Below are 21,961 nucleotides of genomic sequence, written 5' to 3'. Positions count from 1 at the left end.
ACACCATGTGATGCGCCCTATGACATTTTCCTATCTCAGTTTTTGTTTCATCTTTTTATTCTCAGCCGTTTCGGATTTATAAGCACTGGACGTTTTATCTGAAACACCCTATATATATATATATATATATATATATATGCGTCCACAGTTGCCCCAGGCGAATCAAATCGCTCAGCGCGCTTCTTATTTTTAACGTTTAGAAACAAAAAGAAGTCATGAATTCGATGTTTTTACTGGACAAAACTCAAGTTTGGTGTGTTGAGTAGGGACTGGCGTTCTCCTGGTGAAGAATGATGCTATGATTGTGTATACCATGAAGTATTTACAATCCTTTTATCTTCTAAAACTATGTCTAGTACATGTTCGGTATAACTGAAGAAACAAGCAACCATTGACTTGGCTGCAGTCCTCGAACGAACAATTTTTGTTGGGTTTCGTCTCACTTTGATAGGCTCAAACAGCGTATTGCTGTTTAGTTTCGGTTCGTATAATTAGACTCAAATTTCTCCCCCTGTAACGATGTAATACACCAAATTAGATTTACCTTGGTTTCCTTTTTTATTTTTTTTTTATTTTTATTTATTTATTTATTTATTTATTTATTTATTTTTTTTTTTTTTGGGTGTGTGTGTGTGTGTGTAAGTATTTCTTGATACCAATTGGCACGAGCCTCTTTTTGAGCTTTGGTCAAGTGGGATTCAAGAGCTTAAAAGTTTCTATACGTTCAGGTAAGCATGCAAATCGTATGTATTACTGTCAATGTTGAGGGATGACTGAATCTTACGACATATCATATGCCCATATCTCTCAATCATTTTACTCACACATCAACATGACTGGCAACGACAGATGTGGATAAACGGTCTTCTGGAAATTCTTTACTGGGAAATGTGCGATCACGCTGGACTTCATAAAAACAATTGAAAAAAAAAAAAAAAAAAAAAACTATTGGATGGTAGTTCACCCTTAAATACCAAATGAAGTGTAGGATGCATTGTTCCGATGTTGAACTACATTTGAACTCATAAAAAATCATTGCTCGAAAGTGTACACGAGACATTTCCATTTCCCATAGAAAACTACTACTACTACAGACTACTGTAAAAAAAGAAACGTAAAGGCTTAAACAAAAAGTCAAAGATAATTTAAACATAGAAACTTCTATTCTTCCGGATTTTATAATAGTGGAACATTAATGCCACTGTTAGTAACAGTTTGCAGAAACTTTTCCACCAGCCCTCCTTCATTATTCCGTGGAATTCGTACGAAGGAATGCAGTGAATTAGGCATCATTTTGATGTGATGTTGACAGCAGGTAATGGATAGTTAAAAAACATTAAAATAATTATTATGCTACATATCTGACATTTTTCCTTTTATTCCTTTGGTAATTGTCCGCACATACCGTATCGCATGCTGCTATTACTTTATGCCTCAGAATCTTGTTTCAACGTTTGAGTAATATTTCTTTCTGGCTTTGCACAGTCAGAATCTTTTGTTTGTTTGTTTGTTTGTTTTCAACAAAAATTATTTCGTAATCTAAAGTTTCAATATTTTTTGTACCTTCTTTAATATATGTATTTATGTTGCTCTGTAAAAGATAGCCAGAAATGATTAAATATTACCAAAGCTCTTTAAATTTATTCTTATAAAAGGCTTTCACAATTTGGGGAAAAAAATTTTAGCTCCACATTTTTCCACCGATGACTTACAAGTTTTGTATTTCTACTTATTTTTAATGAGAGTACTTATTTTTTATGTCCAATTTTGACAGCTTATATACAATGTGAATGCAAGTCTCACACACACACACTTTCTTTGGTTCTAAAAAGTAAAATTTTAATTAGATATTGTCACTTTCTGTTCTTGCACATCTGCCCATAACCTGATAAAAACCTTTAATTGGTTAAGAACTAAACTCTTAATTAGGTGTTTCACTTACACTATTATCCACCTGCTGTCATCCATTATCACATTTAATTAATCATGTACACCTATCATAATAGTGTGAGGTAGGTTATGTTACATAGCCGAAACTGTAACACATAAATATATCTCATGGAGTATACATTGGGTGTCCTAAAAATGGCGCCCACGGACCACAAAGCATTATTCTACAAGTCAAAATAAAGCAATATATATATATATATATATAGATATATATATATTTGTATACCTTACGAGTCCTCGTCTGGAGACACAAATTGGACTATGTGGCAACGTCGCAAATAACGAACCATAGATTAGATCTACCAATCTGTCAAATACAGGGTGGGCCATAAGTCTCTTACCACCCGTTGTAAAATCCGTGTTCGTGGAAAATAGTGAACAACAACCATGCAGTAACATACTAGGTCGAGGGGAAGTCGGATTGTGATGGTAACCAAGGTGGCGGCCATCTTGAAAGCCGCCATCTTGAATTCACGTCAAGATTTTTAAATGGGAACATGGTTATGCGGCACATCATTTTACACTAGAATTTAAAGACAAACACAATGGTGAAACCGGTTTGTTGATATCTTAATTTGTTCAAAAGTTACAGGCATTTCAAATTGCTAATTTTACCTGTCACGTATGGCGGAGCACGTGCTCTACGTGGTTCCCATCCCGAGTTATGCACAAGGTAAGTCGTTTAACCCAATTATCCATGACCCTCAAAACAGTTTCTGGTGAAATATCGGCACAGGCTGCAAATATGCGTTTTTCCAGGTGTTATATCAATTCTTTCCCGATGGCAGCTAAAGTCGATATTGATTGACACTAGCAACACTTATTAGGGTAGCAATCGATTCAACTGTTTGTTGTATTCTGAGAGTAATGCTAATGGCTCCAAGTTAATCTGCGACGTTGCCATATTGTGAAATTCTGATCTCCATAGCGACTGAAAAAGTTCCCGGTGTGCATACTATCATATAACATTTTCGCTTTATTTTGGCCTGTAGAATAGTGCTCTGTGGTCCATGGGCGCCATTTTTAGAAAACCCGATATATTGCTTTGGTCAGTTGGAGTTTTATTAACAACCTTGAATTTTCCAAAGCTACAATGAATAGTTTACTTATTTTTTGTAGATGAAAAGCGATTTTAAGAAGATGGAGGATGAAATGGATTTACTGGCTGCTAATATGGAGTCTATAACGTCATTCTCAGGACAAATATCTTGCACGTTACAAGTGAGTACATATGTAAACACCTCTTTATACTGCTTCAAAAAGCTTGTATGAGTAACTACCATAAGTAAAAGTTATACAGTCAGTAGTTGTCTTTTGTCTGGTAGCACTTAGCCATGTAAAATTGAATATGTCGGAACTGCAAACTAAAACAACTTTTTTTTTTATCAGCTATAAGAAGCTAAACCGAATCTTGATAATGGTTCACTTAATAAAAATTGGGATTATATTATATTAATATAACCAAAAATGATTAACTCCATATATAAATTTTTCATAATGTACTTTTAGAATTCTCTAGCAATTTTGCATACTTTTCAAGAGCAGATACAGTGACTGATGACTCGGTATCATTATGATGGTTTGAAGAAGAAATACAGTTCGTTATAGTTAGTACGTGAGTTAGCGTATGTTCATCACTACTTCTGTTAATATGTTTTGCAGTGCATTATGAATTCCAGTAGGTTTTGCAGTCTCAAGTAGAATCAAGCTTATTACTTTTGATGAAAAAAATTCACAGAGTAAACATGTAAAATTTAGTAATTTAGTTTACAGCTTTGAAGCTGGTATTGGCCTCGACAAAGACGTTAATCATTCAAAACACCGAACTAATAAGTCCATGTACGTTAAGATATATTAATTTGTTTTTATTATTATGTCAAAAGCACCAGGACTGTTAATGAGTCTAATGTTGTCCCCGTTCAAAGATTTAGCAATTTCCCATTGTTACCAGAAAGCTCTTTCGTTCAATTGTACGATGTTTTGTCAACAAATGCAGCAAGCGGACCTGCATACTATTTCTCTTCCAGGGGCACGGTGGCTTAGTGGTAGAGCGCTTACCTCAAGTGCGTGGGGTCCTTGGATCGATCCGGTCAAGTTAGTTTGTGGTTGACAACATCGTGCTCATGAGTTTCCTCGGAATATTCCGGTTTCCTCCCACTTCTCATTCTACCAATTCTATTATAATTCATTTACTGTAATCATCGTGTCCCTTAGCCTAACGGGCATTAAATTGAAAGATTTCATTTCATTTCACTTAGTTTCTCTTCCACTTCCCTTAGGTCTGTCTGCTAGTCTAGGGGCTAGCGTAAGCATTTGGTTCACGTGGTCCTGGATTCTATTTCCGGTGGGAGAGCACTAAAGTTTAAACTCATTACGGTTGGATTCCACCTTAAATGTAGGTCCATGTTTCGTATAGCCTTTATGCTGAAATGGGACGCTATACTTCAAAAAAGAAACAATTATTTACTCCCCTAGTTGTCGCATTCGACATAATTGCACATGAGTTCCGTGACTACATATCTGTTCACTCTAAATACGTAAGAATAACCAAAGGAAGTGTTTTCGTTTATTACAATGGTGAAGTTTATTTATTTATTTATTTTGTTTATTATTATTATACGTCCGATAACTTGCTAAGAGAAATTACGTTTACACTAAGTGATTGACGAGGATATTACTAGCAATAGTATACTGACAGTACTATATAAATTAAGTGCGTCCGGTTTTCAGATTTGAATTACCTGTAGAGTATGTGCCAATTATGAAATGAGTTACAAGGTTGCAGCACTGAGCTTCGGAACTCACTACAAGTTTTGTTTGTAAACACTCAACCATGGTAAGTAAACACGCTATAACGTCAAAAGTAAATACTGTCCTTATGTTCAAAAATATTATTGCTTCTTTTATACAAATTCGGCCCTCTCTGGAATCTTCGTAACTTCTCTCTTCTTGCTAGTACTTTCCTGCTGAAATTATATAAAAGAAAAAATAATCTTTCTGCATACAAGGTCAGTATTAAGAGTTTGGGTTATCAAAACTCATGTGTATATTTACAATGTCCGTCCGTGTGTCCGTCTGGGAGGTAAAAATCTTGAGAACTACTTAATAGACAATAATCAATTTTGGCCAAGGTGTAGAGGGTCGAAAGGTGATAATCGAGTTTGTGAATGGAAGTGATACTCAGACCGGAAGTGATAGTGTTAATTGGAGCCATACTCGGACCGGACGTAAAACTCAAAGATTTCATTTTCATTCCAAGAGAATCAGTTAAGCATTCCAAGAATATCACTCGAATCTCTCTACCAAATCCTGAAATGGTGTAAATCTAATTCCGTTTCTGGTTTCAATATTAGTTTACACAATTCAAACCAAACTCTTTCTCGTTGTGTACGCGTGACGCTGGTACTTGTCTTTAATCTATAAATGTATATCCTACAGCATCCATTAGCAAGTACGCTATAACGTCCTTTGCATCACTACTTTCTGTATTATAGAGTAAATTTGTACAGGCTGTTATTAAATGTTTTATCGCGGCAAATAAAAATAAACTAACCAACTGTAAAGCCTATGGAACCCGGAGGTTCATTGTCGCGTTCACAAAAACTCTCCATTGAGTTCTGTCCTTATCCAATTGAATCCAGTTTCTACTTTGTATTTCTACTTCTGCGAGGTCCATCTTAATATTGTCCTTCCATCTGCGCCTAGGTCTTCCTAATGGTCGTTTTCCGATTGGAATTCCAATTAGAACTTTGAAAGCGTTCCTGCTTTCTTCCATTCTGGCTAAATGACCTGTTCACCTGAGCTTCCTAGATTTGATAACCCTAACAATGTTTGGTATACCGTATAAATTACGTAGTTTCTCGTTTGAAGTTTCCGCCATTCCCGTTCCTCTTGGGTCCGAATATTCCGAAATTACTAAATATGAAAATTTATTGTAGATTTCAATCACTTTTGAGTGCAAAATAAAGCAATTTTTTTTGTAAAGAACTTATACATTCTTGTCTCAGAGTAAAAGTAAACGCAAGAAATAAATGGTAGTTAATCTCGTCAACTTTTAAATGTTTATTACGTATCATTATCAACTTCCATTGGAATATAATTAGATGAGGTTTGTGCTTTAGTTGCCTTATGCACATTCATAGTGTGTGTGTAAAATAAAAGAAATGCATCATATGTTTCGTTCTTTTTTGTTGCAGGAAACTCGGCAGCAAATTAGTAAACTGTCTGGAGTCCATTCGCTGCTGAGGAAGCTGCAGTTCTTATTCAAACTCCCGTCGAAGCTTAAGTCTCGGATAAAAGAAGAGAACTATTCTCAGGTACATTTTCAACATTCACCTGCTTAATGTTTAATATGCATATATTGTAAGGCAGTAGAGATGAGAAGTAACAACTGATAGGTGAATCTGTACTGACCGGGGTTGCTGTGCGTTGTAGAGACGAGGAAAAGTTTTTCTTTTTCAGTTAAATATGTATGTTTTAAATTAAATCGTTAGGGACCCCAGCAGCTTCTCCCTGCTCCAGAACCAGAATGTAATGAAATTTTACTTGTAGTGACCACCTAGCATAGGTTTTTGCGAGTTACTCACATGAATATTCTTGTTATAAAACACTGTATTCATAGCTAAAAAGGCTGTGCCCTTCTAAAGTAACCCGCGCCAAGGAATATGTGACCTACAAAATTCAATTTTGAAGGTATCAAGAGTCGATTATGTCAGAAAAGACAGTGTACATGCAATGTATTTCTAGTGGGGCCCTTATTACAAATCAACATCTTAATAAGTGTTTAGTTCTTTGAGCACCTAGAGCAGGTTAGTGTGTCCTTTTTCACATGAATAATCTTTTGTCTTTCTTCTTCTTTTTTATTTGATTTGATTTTATTTATTTTTGCATAAAATACTGCATTTGTAACTATAGCGGTTATGCCCTCCAAATGTTAACCGTGATATCATTAATATCTCATTTTTTTTTTTTTTTTTTTTTTATGGCACAACCCTTTGCCAAGCCATCAGTCTAACAGCATGTATATGTGCAAACTTGCAACATGGATGAAATCACAGTATCATCATGGATTGCAACCTTCGAACAATAGGGTAATTGTACATGTTGAAGAAAGACACGTTCCAAGTTTCGTTCTAAATTCTTTGACATTATAGTGATTTTTATTGTGGACCAATTTTTAAAACATTCATTTTATTTTGTGCAGTGGACTTATAGAAGTGCATTTAATTTTCATTTTTGCATTTTCTTTCATATTACGTTACAATAGACTCTTTGATAACGTTTTAATCTCATCCTTGGGAACTGGAGCGATAACATACTCTCATAGACTTTGCTTATACGTCACAATAATACTTCAGCCAATGAGAGTGCATGTGCAGACGAGATGAATAAAAATTTGTATGAAACGAGGGTTTCGAGAGTACTTTTTACGCCTGGGTTCTAGACCCAAGGACCTGAATCAGAAACACTATTTAATTATTCGCGAACTTTATTTATTTACTTATTTATTTTGTATTTTATTTATCTTTTGTATTAACCTGTATAGCATAAAGTAAGTATGTAGATATACGCTTATTTTCCTCGGTGCTCGTTATGTGGGTAGTCTGTCTATACGTGATTTAATATTATGTTCTATAGTACAGTGAACTCGTATGGCTAAAGTTATTGCTTTCAACATAACTCTCACATATTGTGGTTTATTACGGTTGTTTGTGGTGAGATTGCAACAAAACTTCATTTTGTTTGAATCACACCATAATTTGCATTATAACATCATTTATGTGCGGATAGCTTTATATGCATTCAGGTTGCTATTGGCGAAGTTGTCAATGCACAGATGATGGATGTCAAGTTCGATTCTTGAGCTTAGTTATTACGCTTGTTTCTTTTGCCTTCCACAATTATCATAATAACGTTTGTACGAATAATAGCTTTTCACTTGCTAATGTAGCTGTTTACTTATTAAAGAAACTGTATTCTGCTGTCTTGTAGGCTGTAAGGGATTATGTTCTTGCTCAGAGAGTGCTAGAGCAATACAGCAACATGCCGTCATTCCACGGAATACAGGAGGATTGTGAGGCAATAGTGGAAGAACTCAAACAAAAATTGAGGGACCAGTTTAAAAGTAAAGAGGTAAGTGGAATCAGTCATCATCAATGTGTGAAGATTATTAAGATGGGGAAAGTCAGTGAAAATGTTAAACATAAATTTGGTACATAAGGTGGACATATAGTCTCTCACTGATAACAAACATTAATCACAAGAAAACTAAGAGTGATGGTAGCATGCGGTTTGCGGCAAATAGTAAAACTAAAAAAACTTTTTTTTTTACTTACTTACTTACTTACTTACTTACTTATTTACTTACTTACTTGGTTTAGAGAATTTCCACATGTGCCCTCAAGACATCCATGCGATATTCAATTTCCATCCATGTGTTAACATTTTAGGAGTCACTATGTCTATTGCGACCCTTATTCTGTTTTTGAGTGTTGCATTGTCACGGATAGGTGTTGCGTAAACCCTGTCTTTAACCTAACCCCACAGGAAGAAGTTCGCGACGCAAGGATTTCTGTCGACTTCGGGTTAAATCAACACGAACCGCTTCTACACGTTCCTCACTAATACTCCATGTACCACTTCTATCACGATCTAAAACACTTCCTGTTGCAATAAACTTGCTGTGCCATTCCTTTGTGCTGTGGTGGTTGCTGTCCATTCTCTCTCCTGAACGTTCGTTGAACTGTGAGGGGAGATTTTGTTTCATGATACTTCGCTTTCTGCTGTGCTGACGCCATTTTTAAACAAATGACTGTCACGCTGCGGTCAGTTGCAATGGATGACAGCACAGGCTCTGACAAAATCTTGAAGTATCATACAAGCGATGTTTTCACACCGCATGCTTCTATCATTCTTTGTTTTCTTGTTATCAATGTTTGTTATCAGGGAGATACTTCATGTCCACCCTGTATTTTAAGACAATTTCAAATGTTTCTTATCGTTTTGTAAAACTTAACATTAATTGACAAATGCAGGTGTTTGCTTCATATTGTAGTATGATTTCAAATATAGGCTTGAATTTTTATCAAAACGCAAAGATATGATTTATTTAGGTATGTTTTGATGATCAATTTGCTGACCAAATGACTTGATTATAATAATTTTAAATTATGTATCAACTCCGTAAAACTTTTCAAAAATTCGAAGACTAAAACAACAGATTAGATCAATTGTTTGCAGTTTCTTACCTTTTTGATACTGGAAACTTACTTCTAAGACAAATGATCATTTATTTTTGTTCTATGCATTTCTTTTCTCTTCGTAGTTTGTTTAAACGCAAAACAATAGTTTGCCATCATATATGTATTCCACCTATCGTAGTAGTACATACACTGAAATTTGAGTGATATATATATATATATATATATATATATATATATATGTCGGGTGTTCTGAAAATGGCACCCTCGGGCAACAGAGCGCTATTTTTCAGGTTAAAATAAAGCAAAAATGCTATATAATGTTATAACGTACGAGGCCTCCTTCACCCGCTATAGGGAATCAAATTTCAGTATGTGGCAACTGGCAACATTGCATATTAACTTGGAACCATTATCATTACTCTACGAATCCATCAAGCAGTTATAGCGATTGTTACACTAATTAAGTGGTGCTAGTGTCAATATCTGTTGACTTTAACTGCCATCTGGAAAGAATCGATGTTATTGTTTGATGGATTAGTATATCTTCTCTGTGTTTCTTTATCTTCGATATTGCCCCACATAGTGCAATTCGCGTTTCTATACGAGGACCCCAAAGATATACAGTTACATATTTTTCGCTTTATTTTGATTTGTAGAATAGTGTTGGATAGTCCGTGGGCGTCATTTTTAGAACATCCGATATTATATAATATAACTCTTTTTTCATAGTTTCGTGCAACTTTCCTCTGATATAATCTAAACTAACGCTAAAAATGAACTACTTTTGATAGACTTACGAAATTCATAGTGGAACTGGAAGAATTTCGTTGTTTAAACCTACTCGCAGACTGAATGTTGAGACACGCATTATCATATTTGCGTTTTTTTTTTTTTTTTTGTACTTTCTTTCTTTTTTTTTTCAACATTCAACATACTAGAAGATTCGTAGGTTTCCTCGACAACAAGTTTTTAATCCTAGAACGTCTATGGCATACATACTCGAGCTTCAGATTTTCTCCTTGTCTCTTAGCCGTGTATCAAATAATTCATCATAATGTCTCACCAAACTTCTTTGTTTAACAAATTACATAGTTTTGCAACTGTAAGTAGTATATTATAATCATTAAAAAAAAAAAAAAAAAAAAAAAAAAAAAAAAAAAAAAAAAACTAGCTTTTTATTTATACCATGCATGATAAATGTGGAAGAATTATTATGACGAAATTGTGAGTAAAACAGTGTCAATAACAGCCCAACGCAAAAAATATCATGTAAGGTTTTTTTTTTTATTTTATTATTTTTTTTATGCTAATGCGAACTGAGAAACAAATAGGTGCTCGAACCTTCACATTCCACACAAAGCAAAATTATTTATGTACTATAGCCAAAATGTAAATTATAATGAAAAGAAATGTATGGAATAGACAAGTAGTGTTAGAAATTAGAAATCTAAAATTAGATCTGAGTATTTATAAACTTCAAGAATCATTTAAAGTGGCGTAATCTGTAGTAATTGCTTTTAAGTCTTGTAAGTAATATTGTTCATTACAGGCTTCACCGAAAGAGCTGGCAGAATCCGTTGATCTTTTGCTTCAGCTGAAGGAACCAGCAGTTTCTTTATGTACGGAATTCTTATCCCATGCTAACCATAGATTAGGGGAGGATCTTTCAACTTTGGAACAGTGCCTTCAGCATCAAAGTCAGGTTAGTACTATTAGTTCCGTTAAACTACATAATCTAAGCAGTGTGAAATTCAGAAGGTACTCACCTTGCTTTTCTGTATTTTCTGTAATTAAGTTCAAGGAAACATGTTGAACATTTATTCAAAGTTGCTTTCTTACAATGTTACCATTTATCGGAGGTGGATAAATTTTGTAAGAGTATCGCGAAATAGGGGCATGTTTGAAATGGGACCTGGCCATCGACACGTTAGCATAAAAGACAGCAACTTTATTCACCTATGTTATGGGTCCAGATAAGTGGCAACGTTGCATTTTCATTTAACATTGGCGTACAAAGAGTGTACAGCGCAAACGCCTAGTCCGATTTTAAAAAATTCCTTCACTTTAGATAAAAAAATTTGAATTGAATTTCAGTTTAGCGTCCCTTTCAGCAGCGAGGCTATATGAGACGTGGACCTACTGATTAACGTGGAATCCGAACCACATGAGCTCCCGCCGGGAATCGAACCCGGGTTTTAGATAAAAAAAAAATCATATTTGGAGACGGTTTCCCCTCTTACATTTTGTTGTAACTCTAATAATAACAGAGTTAACCTATGTCAGGGGACTTTTGAAACATCCTGTATGAAATGGACCCATTTGAATAAAAATTGTATTTCTTTTATTTGTTTCAATTTTTGACAGTAACTCTACAGAAAGAAAATGTGGTGATTCCAGATAAAATATGCGTCACTTTTAGAATCTGTTGTCTATGTAAGCCTCTTGAAGAACCGTCTTCTAAATGCTGAGAAAGTACTTGCCTTGTTCTTCTCTATCTTGTTACAGGTTCATTCAAAAAAAAAAAAAAAAAAAAGTATTAATCATCGAATTTACGTAAACTGTGAGGTCATCATTGTCAACATATAGAGAGGTTGATTTGGAGTGAATTGCACATTCAGTGACTTAAATAAAAAGAAAATCTTACCAAAGTATCCATTTACTGCTAATAATAATATGTATTACAGTTTCGGCAGTATATCATTATCTTATCAAACATATTATGAAAATACAATTTAAGGCTACAGCTTATATATTTCAGAAAATGAGAAGACAATCAATAAGATGTATCCTTTCATTTTTACAGGTATAAACTTTATATAAAAGGGTCCGGCAAAAAACCTTCCGTATTTGGAGAGGGCGCCGTGTGAGTTGTGCTGGGGATACGGCAACGGAAAGGGTATCGATCAATAACGGTATATGTGCAGTTTTCAGTAGTTGCAATGTTGTGATGTGGTGAGCATCATGTTTTTGTTGTGGAGTAGTATATACGTAATGGTGGTTCTATATTTATATAAAGTTTAATCGAATGCGAAATGCTCGTTGAGTAGTAATCATAGAACCACCATTACGAATATATTCCTACACAACAAAGGCACGATGCTTACCGCGCCCACGCTATTGCGACTACTGAAAATGGCACATATACCGTCATTGATCGATACCCCCTCCGCCGCCGCATCCCCAGCACAACTCATGCAGTGCCTTCTGCAAATACGGAAGGTCTTTTTGTCTGGGTCTTTTTTGAAAATTGGGCGGGATCGAACCAGGGACCTCACACCAGAGGTAAGCGCGCTACTGCTGAGCCACTGAATGTATAGAATAATTAATGTCAAGTGCTTGTTTTTTGTTTCTTGCAGGATATAATAGAATTTGTAGATCTTGGGAGCAGCAGTTTCCTTAGTGACCTTTGCTTGGTTGTTGCTGCTTACAATGATATGTTTATCAATCGACCAATCACTGATGATCCTGTAGCAAGGTAAGATCATACAAGTGAGCTATTGCCTCCCTTTTAAGGCTTGTTGTTGTTTGTTCATCGTTGTTGATGATAGATTTGTTCATCGAAATTACATAAAACAGAAAATAATAAATTATAATTAGGGTAATAATGAAATTAAGTTATAACATCTTAACCATAACGTTAATAGTTTATCTTCACCTAAATGAGACGTCCCTTTAGTCTAAAATAGACTGATAACAATTGAAAGTCGGATGTGTTGGATATCTTTCTTTATTTTTGTTATTTTAAAGTAGTAACACATTGTTAGGATCATAACGAGAAAAATAAATGTACACAGTACTTTCTGCCTCTTTGTGATATAACATATGCCTCTATTCAATATGATTTCGGTTTACAACCATGCCATTATTATTTATAATAACATTAATAAAAATACATAATTAACATAATGTTCCATATTATGTTATTGTAACCGGCCAGTTATAAACTTTTTATTTGTGTTGTACTTTGGTTTCAAATTGAAATTTAATTTTTTATAAAAATAAACAAAACAAAGAAAAAGATTTCTTTACATAATTTCAGGTTAAACATTTATTATAAAATATTAAAAATAATTATGTAATTTGTTTGCAAATTCATTTTATATGTTAAAAACAGTTTAACATACATAATGAACTTCCTCATTATGTAAATCTTGCATTAACAAATTTCTTCATTTAAACCAAATTTCAACTTGTACATAAACCCAATTTTCTGGGTCACTTTTTCAATGGCGTGATTTTACATCTACATCACTTGGGTAACAACCTCACCAAAAGTAATAATATATATAACCTCATAATACAGTCAAACCTCTGAATAACGGACACAGCTGGGATATGAATTTTTGTCCGTTACAGAGAGGTTACAGAAATTTAATTACCCACAATGGTAATTGTATGTAGGAATAAACATTAAATACATTATGTATGAGCGTAAATACGTATACTTCAATATGAAAATACTCTATTTAGTACGTATTTAAATTACTGAGAGGGATGAAGGAGAAATTCATTTCTTTTAAATATTATTGCTGGGGGATGCGTTAATATATTCGTATACTGCAAAAGATAATGCGTGTATGGTAATTTTCTTAAGTACATGTCATCACCCTGTAAAAAAAAAAAAATAAAAAAATAAAAAAAAATGCTGGGAAAGATGCAAGGGCCAGAGGAGAAAGGACTAAATTTGTTACGGAAGGGAAGATCTTTCGCATAGAATTCTTGGCCTTACGACTGACCCTGCATGAGTGTTATTGCCTATTAAAGGTTTTCTAGGATTTCCATCAGAAAATAGAATAATTTCAAGTTCAGTTTGAAGCTGTTCTGTTTGATAGTTCGTCAGGTCTAGACTCATGATAGAAACACTTGTGGGGAAAAGACTTTTCTGTCTACTGTAATCAGTGGGGGCGATTGGACGTTAAAAGTGGGGGGGGGGCAAGATATGATCTGAATATGTGTATATCAATGTTAGTGTTCCTGGTTGTTTCTAACACTTTGTTTGACGAAAGGTTGTATAACTAATAGGATACTATCTTTTTCAGTGAAAATACTGTGTATCGTGTTTCATATTTAATTAAGTAAATTGACAAGAGCAACGCACATAGGTATTAACCCTTGATTCCTTGCTCATGAACATCTTAAAATTGTTTGGAAAATTGTGTGATCAGATTATTTTATAACATAATTATAAAACAAATAAATAGAAAGGATATTATTAATCATATTAATGAATAATGAGGCTTGTTTTGTAGAAGTTATATCGAAACTGGGGATTAATGAACAACTTACATTTTTAATTCCACACTTGCCATAAAATGTATGTTATTACTCTTAGAAAATGAAAGACAGTAAATACTACAAGCATATGCTACGACGCAATTATAATATTAATTCCTTTGAATTGCAATTAAAACGCAATTCCTGTAGCTGTCTTAACCCCACGGGAAGACAAATAACCAATACACACTTACACAACGACAAATATTATATGGTACCATTTTTTTCTATGAACTAGTATATGCAAAAACTTTACATTTTCAAATGAAACTATATACGTTAACCATTTTAAATTATGGCTTTTTAAAGGTAAATTATTGAATTTCAGTCAATCAGCTACAGCATCATCCCTATTTACCCTAGGATCATAGTTAGTACCTCATTCTCTTCAGAATAGAACAACCTCTCAAACGGTTTCATTTACGTTTTCCTATCATGTCCCTAAGGCGGGAAAGTTTGAGGGAAAGCTGGATTTTTTCTGATTTTTTTCAAACTTTGATTCCCTCTGGACTCCCTTTGTTAACGCACAGATCTCAAAATCAACTGAAAAATACGAAGGGGTGTACTAAATGTGTATAAAAAATTTCAAGCTTCTATCTTGAAAACTAAGTGCGGGAAAATGTTTACCAATTCCCACAATGCCCCAGATGACCCGGATGTAATATACAATTTCCTGAGACATCCCTATTTATCCTATGATCATTGTTCGTACATCATTCCCTTTAGAATAGAACATACTTTCCAACGGTACCACTCACATGTCTCCATCATGTACCTGAGGTGGGAAGATCATGAAAAAAATGGATTATTTGTTTGAAAAATATTCTTTCTTTGTACTTTTTTGCCCCTCTGTACCCCCCTGTTATAAAGCAGAAATCTGAAACAAATCTAAAAAATACTAAGGGGTGTACTAAATGTATCTGCAATATTTCAATCTTCTAGGTGCAAAAGTAAGCCCTGCAAAAAAGTAATAAAAAGTCATATGAAAAATGTTTTAGTTATGACGTCATCACACTCTTCGTCTCGACGCAAAAAGGCGTGAAAGCATATGTAACGTGTTCTACAATGCCTCCAGGCTTGAGAAAAAAACAGAAGTAAAAAGCTTTGTTGGTACTTTTTAAAATCGAATAATGAAGATTCTAGCATATCACCGAAAAACAGATGATATAATTTAAAAGAGTTAAGTGATCACTTCAAAAAAGTGGGGGGGCAACTGCCCCCTCTTGCCCCCCCTAATCGCCGCCCATGACTGTAATATATCGCAGAACCGAGAATAATTTCTGTCCGTTATGAAGAGGTTATTGAAACGTTTGGGGGGAAAAGAACCGCCCGCGTCCGTATATGAGAGTGTCCGTAAAAGGAAGGGTTTTGTTCCGTAAGAGAACATATATTTTTGCCGGAACAAAAAATGTGTTCGTATTATAGAGGTGTCCGTTAAGAGAGGTTTCACTGTATTTCCAAAATAGGATAATGTGTTACCAAACATTATATCGTTAACTGTTATAACTAAAATTAAGAACACATTTTATCTTCAAACTCCAAACATCATAATCTACATCAAATAAAGTTCAAAAAAGTAACTGTTTCATCAAATAATATACTTCTCTCTAAATTCAAACCAAATTAAGGACTTGCGCTAAAATTAAACCTCAAGTGACTGTTGTGAAACAATATCTTCAATAAAAAACGCAGGTATGTACTTAAAAACTCTGTCAACTGCCAAAAATGTCTCAACACATAAACCAATTCACAAACACCACATAACTAATCAAAAACATTAAATCAATCACAAATTTAAGGCTTGTATCTTTTATTCATGCCTAGAATTTCCAAGTTTAATTAATGTTATGTAATTCTTCTATCAAAAATTTAAAAAAAAAAAAGTTGGTTATGTTTAAAATACAAAACCTCTCACAATGTACCCCAATTAAAATAAACCTTAAACATAACCACATTATTAAAGCCTGTAATTCTGTCCATCACGACTCGAACTCACTAAAGAAATAATTAACACTTCCGACCAGAGTATATACACTTATTTATTAAAACTAAAATACATTGTAATCGGTTTCGACACCTTAACATTATCTTCATCAGACACAGACTGACTACTATATTGAAAGTAGCTTCAAATTTAGCAGTCATATGTAACACATCAATAAAGATTGGAGTATTTCCTTCGAAATGGAAACAAGTATGTGTTGTGCCGCTGATATATAAATTAGATGATCGATATAATGTTAAAAGTTTTAGGTCTGTAAGTTTAGTGAATGTATTCTGTAAAATATTTGAATTATACCCAAATATTTATATTTTAATGTAAAGAATATTTTAACTGATATGCAACATGGTTTCTACAAAGACAAATGCATTTTAACAAATGTTATTCATTTTACCGATTTTACATATTTTGCACTAAAAATTAATTTATGCATAATGTTATATACATTGATATTCAAGGTACAATCTCGAAATTTAACTGGATCTACTGTGATAAAACATGGAGAAACGCCATCTGGATACCCATCTCCAAGATTGGAACATGAATATTCCGAATTCCAAATATGATTGCACAGCAATTTTTAAGCTGGACAAATACAGCAAAACATCATTCATGAATGGCGTAATTGTTAAATTGAAATGTTTAGTGGGTTGGCAAATGCTTAAAAAAAAAAAAAAAAAAGAAAACGAAAGTAAAACTTGTTTCTCTGTGTGCTGTAATAGATATATATATTGAATGATCATGTTAGATGGTTACTGATATTCAACTTACATTATTCAGTGAATAATAAAATAGCCCATTAGCTCATGTTATTCAGTGAAAAGGTAATGTACAGGGTGTCTCAGAAGTAGTGATTCACTTGTTGTTAGGTGCGGTAGGTTGGCTGTATTATTGATGTTGTATATCGGCTGAATATTCCGAAGTCATTGGTTGCCAGGGTTCTGAAGGATCTGAAACTGCACCCATGTCATCCTCGCCTGTTGAACGCACTCAATGAGGGTGATCTCGATCGCCATATCGAGTTTACTGAGTGGTATCTGCGGAGGAGGAAAATCTCATGCCATGATCACCAGACCTCACCTTCCCGACTTCTTCCTATGGGGATATTTGAAGGACAAGGTATATGCAAGACCCATAAACAGTGTTGCGGAATTGACGGCGCGAATCACCGAGGAATTCAACAACATTCCCGTTTAGATGTGCCGAGATGCGTGCAGAAATGTGCGTCTCTTTGACCTCCAAATGCAGAATAAGAATTAGATAGTTGAAGCGCTTGGAGGATAAAGGTGGTATGTAACAAATTGAATATGATGGGAAAATTGACTTCCACAACTTTGCCCGTTAACATACCACCTTCATCGTTTCTAAATATCTGCACTAGGACGAGGACTCACCAAATAATGTGTTAGGTAGCATGAGTAGCATATAACACGTGCATGAACAGCCAAAATGCAACATTTCGAAAAATGTAACATAACACCTTTATCCTCCAAGCGCTTCAATTTAAAGCACTTGATTTTTACATCATCCTCTGTACCTGCAATTTTGTTTCATACCATTCTTGTTTATAATATAAATGTACTGATCACTCGAAATCTGAGTCACTTCTTCTGATATACCCTGTATTTTTTTGGCTTTAGGTATTTGAATCAGGTTTCTTTGTAAGGAACGAAATAAAGACATCTTTTTTTTGTACTTTCTAATCCGAGAATTGAGCCAAATAGTTATCTCGATCTATTAATTATCCTCTGTAGATGTAACAAGGCTCATATTGAAACAGTATGATAAAAATTTCTTAAGTAAAAGTGTACTGATAGGTCGTTGCTACTGTCTGTCTTTTGAGTTAATATTGTTGATAATAATAATACTAATATTTTTGTAGTGAAGAAATGGATGCGATGGCCTTAGCGAAGCTAGGAAGCTTTGTGTTGGAAAATATGCAGAGATACTTTTCCATCATTCAACGAAGAGTGGAAATGGAGCAAGAAGGAGGAGATACGGCAATATTAGTCAGAGCACTCGACAGATTTCACAGGCGGTTACAAGCTATGAACACGCTGTTCGTTGATACAGACTTTGCCAGGTCAGTCCCTGTTTGGCCTTAGATATTTCCATTGTTCTTTGAAATTATTTTTACTCTTTTCTTCTACTCCACAAATTACATATTTTTACTTTCCATAGTACACAAACGTATCGTAAGTATATAGACACATTTACTTATAAAGTTTTCCCTTTACTGATCTGTACATAAAGTTTTCCCTTTACTGATCTGTACCCACTTAATAAGAGACCAAAGGATACAGGATACAGAATAATATCTTGTTGATCGACCTTTAGCTTGAAGCAAAATCTTAATCCGTTGGAGCGTGGAATTAATGAGTTCCGTAATTTTGGCCTGAGGGATTTTTGTCTGTTTTTCACGCAAAAATATCAGAAGTTCTCCACGAAAAGCAGGCCTTGGGGACGCCCTCTGATGGTATAGAATACCCCAGATATATTCAGTTTAATTCACATCCGGGAACTGACTGAACTATTGCAGTTCTTGGATGCCATTTTATGTCCGCCAGGTTTGGGTGTTTTTGGCAGTATGACAAGGGTCGCCATCTTCCATAAACAAAATTATTGTTTTTGCAAGCAACAACCCAGTGAAAAATATCGGTAGCAGACCCTTCTGCAAAATGCCATTGTATCCAGCGCTGCTTATAAAAATATTTCTCTAAGGTGTATCTGCACTCGGGAAAGTCCCGAGTGAAGCTTAAGAGATGTAATCGAGTTTTAGGATATCCAGTGGATATCTCAACAATAGGCATAAGTTATAGTTAAGGTTGAAGGATGCGTATTAATCCACTGCATATCTCAGGGGCAAAAAACACCAGATAGAATGGTTGGCGTGGGAGACCCGGTTTCAATTCCCGGCGGGAGCTCATGTGGTTCGGATTCCACGTTAATCAGTAGGCCCACGTCTCATATAGCCTCGCTGCTGAACGGGACGTTAAACTCAAAATCAACTCAACTCAACCAGATAGAATGGTAATTTCTAAGAATCGATGTTTTTACACTCAGCACTAAGGTTAATAATAAGAAAATATACGATAAATTCGCCATGACACACACACTTGTAATATTTCCATATACGAATCCATTACAAGCATGCATGGAAAATATTCCGATCAAGCGATCAAGAAATATCCAACATTTAATACAACATATATTTTTCATTACGACATTATTGTAGTTACGTCCGGAATTATCTTACGATATACATTACTGTGTTACTGTAGTGTAAATATTTGAAACTTAAAATGGAAAGAGATACATATTCAAAAGAGCGCTTAGTGTCTACTTTCTTATTTCATGTAATATTTCTGTCGAGCGCGAGTCAAGCGTCAGTAATATAGTTACGAATGCTGGATTTGGTCTCTTACCCATGCTCAGCATGACGTCACAGCCATTCAACAGAAAGGAATAATATACAAGAACTGCTATAGTTGCTGAAACATTGGTTGGAAGGAAGGTTTCTGAGGAAGATAAGAACATCCGTGGGAAACCGAATACACAAGGTTTCTCACCAAAAAGTCCTGATAAGAGCAGAAAGCAAAAATAAATTTGCACAGAAGTATATGCTAGCTTTTGCTCGCTTTCTGAAATTGCCCGTAAATATAATATGAATAAAATGTGAATATAGTATCCTAAAAATAAAGATTACGATGTGTTGAGCATGTTAACACATTTCAGCAACTCGGAACGTCCAGAGCTTGAAATGGCTCCCCACATACTCAGTGAAAACTCTCCATATTTGACCGTTGGTTGATTGAGTTGATTTTTAGTTTAGCGTCCCTTTCAGCAGCGAGGCTATATGAGACGTGGACTTACTGATTAACGTGGAATCCGAACCACATGAGCTCCCGCCGGGAATCGAACCCGGGTCTCCCACGCCAAAGCTTGACCGTTGGTTGTAAGCAGTCCAAATGGAATTCTTGAAGAGGTTGTCTCCAGTCCCATTTGCGTCCGCTAGATAAAAATTGGGAAAATATGGATTTACCTATGAAAATTACGTGGCGCCAAAAGTTAAAATCGTGCCGCACCATGTTTGTTACCACTGTTTCCGTTTAGCAATACTTATTGTGATAAGCGAGGTATTACGTCTTGCAGCTCTCCCATGATAGTTTAGTTGAAGCAGATATCTGATAGCTCTAATCCGGCTCATTTCTAGGGTTTCTGCCATGGCTGGAGCCTTGCTTCGGATTTTGTGCCACACGCCTTTTCGTAGTCCTCAACTGGTGTTAGATTGGGCCTGGGTGACCAGAACATGGACTTATACTTTTTTTTTCATACCTCTTAAGCTGGATAATAATCTGATAGTTGGTGGACAGTGCAAACTGAAAGTTTTGGGAAACTTGTCTTTGGCCTGCCCCGAGGTTGCATTCTCCCATTATCCGACCACGTGCGAAACCACTCAACTCTCTGACTCCTTTGGGCAGCAGCATCGTTGTTTCTCTTGTGAAATCTTCACACTTTCCACACCTAAAAAACAATCAAATTACGACCATTAATGGCCGTGAATTCATTGTATTTCAAGGTGTCTATTTACTTATGATATGTCTTTATATTTACCTTAATTTCCTAGTGATCTGTTTATTATTCAAATTGCTGAATTTTCAGTTGACTGTGCTTCCACCTTTTCGTATCCTTTAGCTAGAGGTTGGCAATGAGGAAGGAAAAGCTCAAAGATAAAAAGCTCTGTCTAACTGTTGATTGATGATTATCGCTTTCCCGTACTAGTACGTCATCTTAATATTATAAACATAAATCAATTAATTGAAGTCAACTTTTCTTTCTTTTTCTTCCTCTTCTGTGAAGATAAACTACAAAACTAAAGTATTATCCTTATATATATATCGGGTTTTCTAAAAATGGCGCCCACGGACCACAGAGTATTATTCTGCAAGTCAAAAGAAAGCAATATATATATATATATATATATATAATATTTGTATACCTTTCAAGTCCTCGTCTGAACACACAAATTGCACTATGTAGCAACGTCGCAAATAAAGAACTATAGATTAGATCTACCAATCCGTCAAATAGTTATATCAATTCTTTCCCGATGGCAGCTAAAGTCGATATTGATTAACACCAGCAACACTTACTAGTGTAGCAATCGATTCAACTGATTGTTGTATTCTTAGAGTAATGCGAATGGCTCCAAGTTAATCGGCGACATTGCCACATTGTGAAATTTTGATTCCCCATAGCGGCTGCAGGAAGCCCCGGAGCGCATACTATCATATAACATTTTCGCTTTATTTTGGCCTGTAGAATAGTGCTCTGTGGTCCGTGGGCGCCATTTTAGAGCACCCGATATATATATATTCCTTGCAAGGGGATATTCAAGTACTTTGGAACATTTTAACCTATATAAACCGGGGTCGCAAATCAATAGTTCCTGAGTAATTTGCATATGTGTGATTTCTTCGAAACTTGCCGGCTAAATAGAGCTACACGAGAAACTTTTAACCTGACCCACTTC

General features: G+C 35.0%; 1 protein-coding gene across 5 annotated transcripts in view; it reads left to right on the top strand.

Moving 5' to 3' along the window:
* Vps51 (vacuolar protein sorting 51) overlaps positions 1–21,961 on the top strand; it is a 99,270-nt gene that overhangs the window by 50,582 nt on the left and 26,727 nt on the right. For all 5 annotated transcript variants that reach the window (XM_081734589.1, XM_081734590.1, XM_081734591.1 and 2 more), the window contains exons 4-9: positions 3,070–3,171; positions 6,147–6,266; positions 7,942–8,082; positions 10,702–10,854; positions 12,509–12,627; positions 18,311–18,511. In XM_081734589.1, the coding sequence (XP_081590715.1) occupies positions 3,070–3,171; positions 6,147–6,266; positions 7,942–8,082; positions 10,702–10,854; positions 12,509–12,627; positions 18,311–18,511 (836 nt within the window). The remainder of the gene's footprint in view (positions 1–3,069; positions 3,172–6,146; positions 6,267–7,941; positions 8,083–10,701; positions 10,855–12,508; positions 12,628–18,310; positions 18,512–21,961) is intronic.

This window comes from Thermobia domestica, chromosome 12 (assembly GCF_964235325.1).
Source record: "Thermobia domestica chromosome 12, izTheDome1.hap1.1, whole genome shotgun sequence".
NCBI lineage: Eukaryota > Metazoa > Arthropoda > Insecta > Zygentoma > Lepismatidae > Thermobia > Thermobia domestica.
This window is presented reverse-complemented; position numbering and strand designations above follow the sequence as displayed.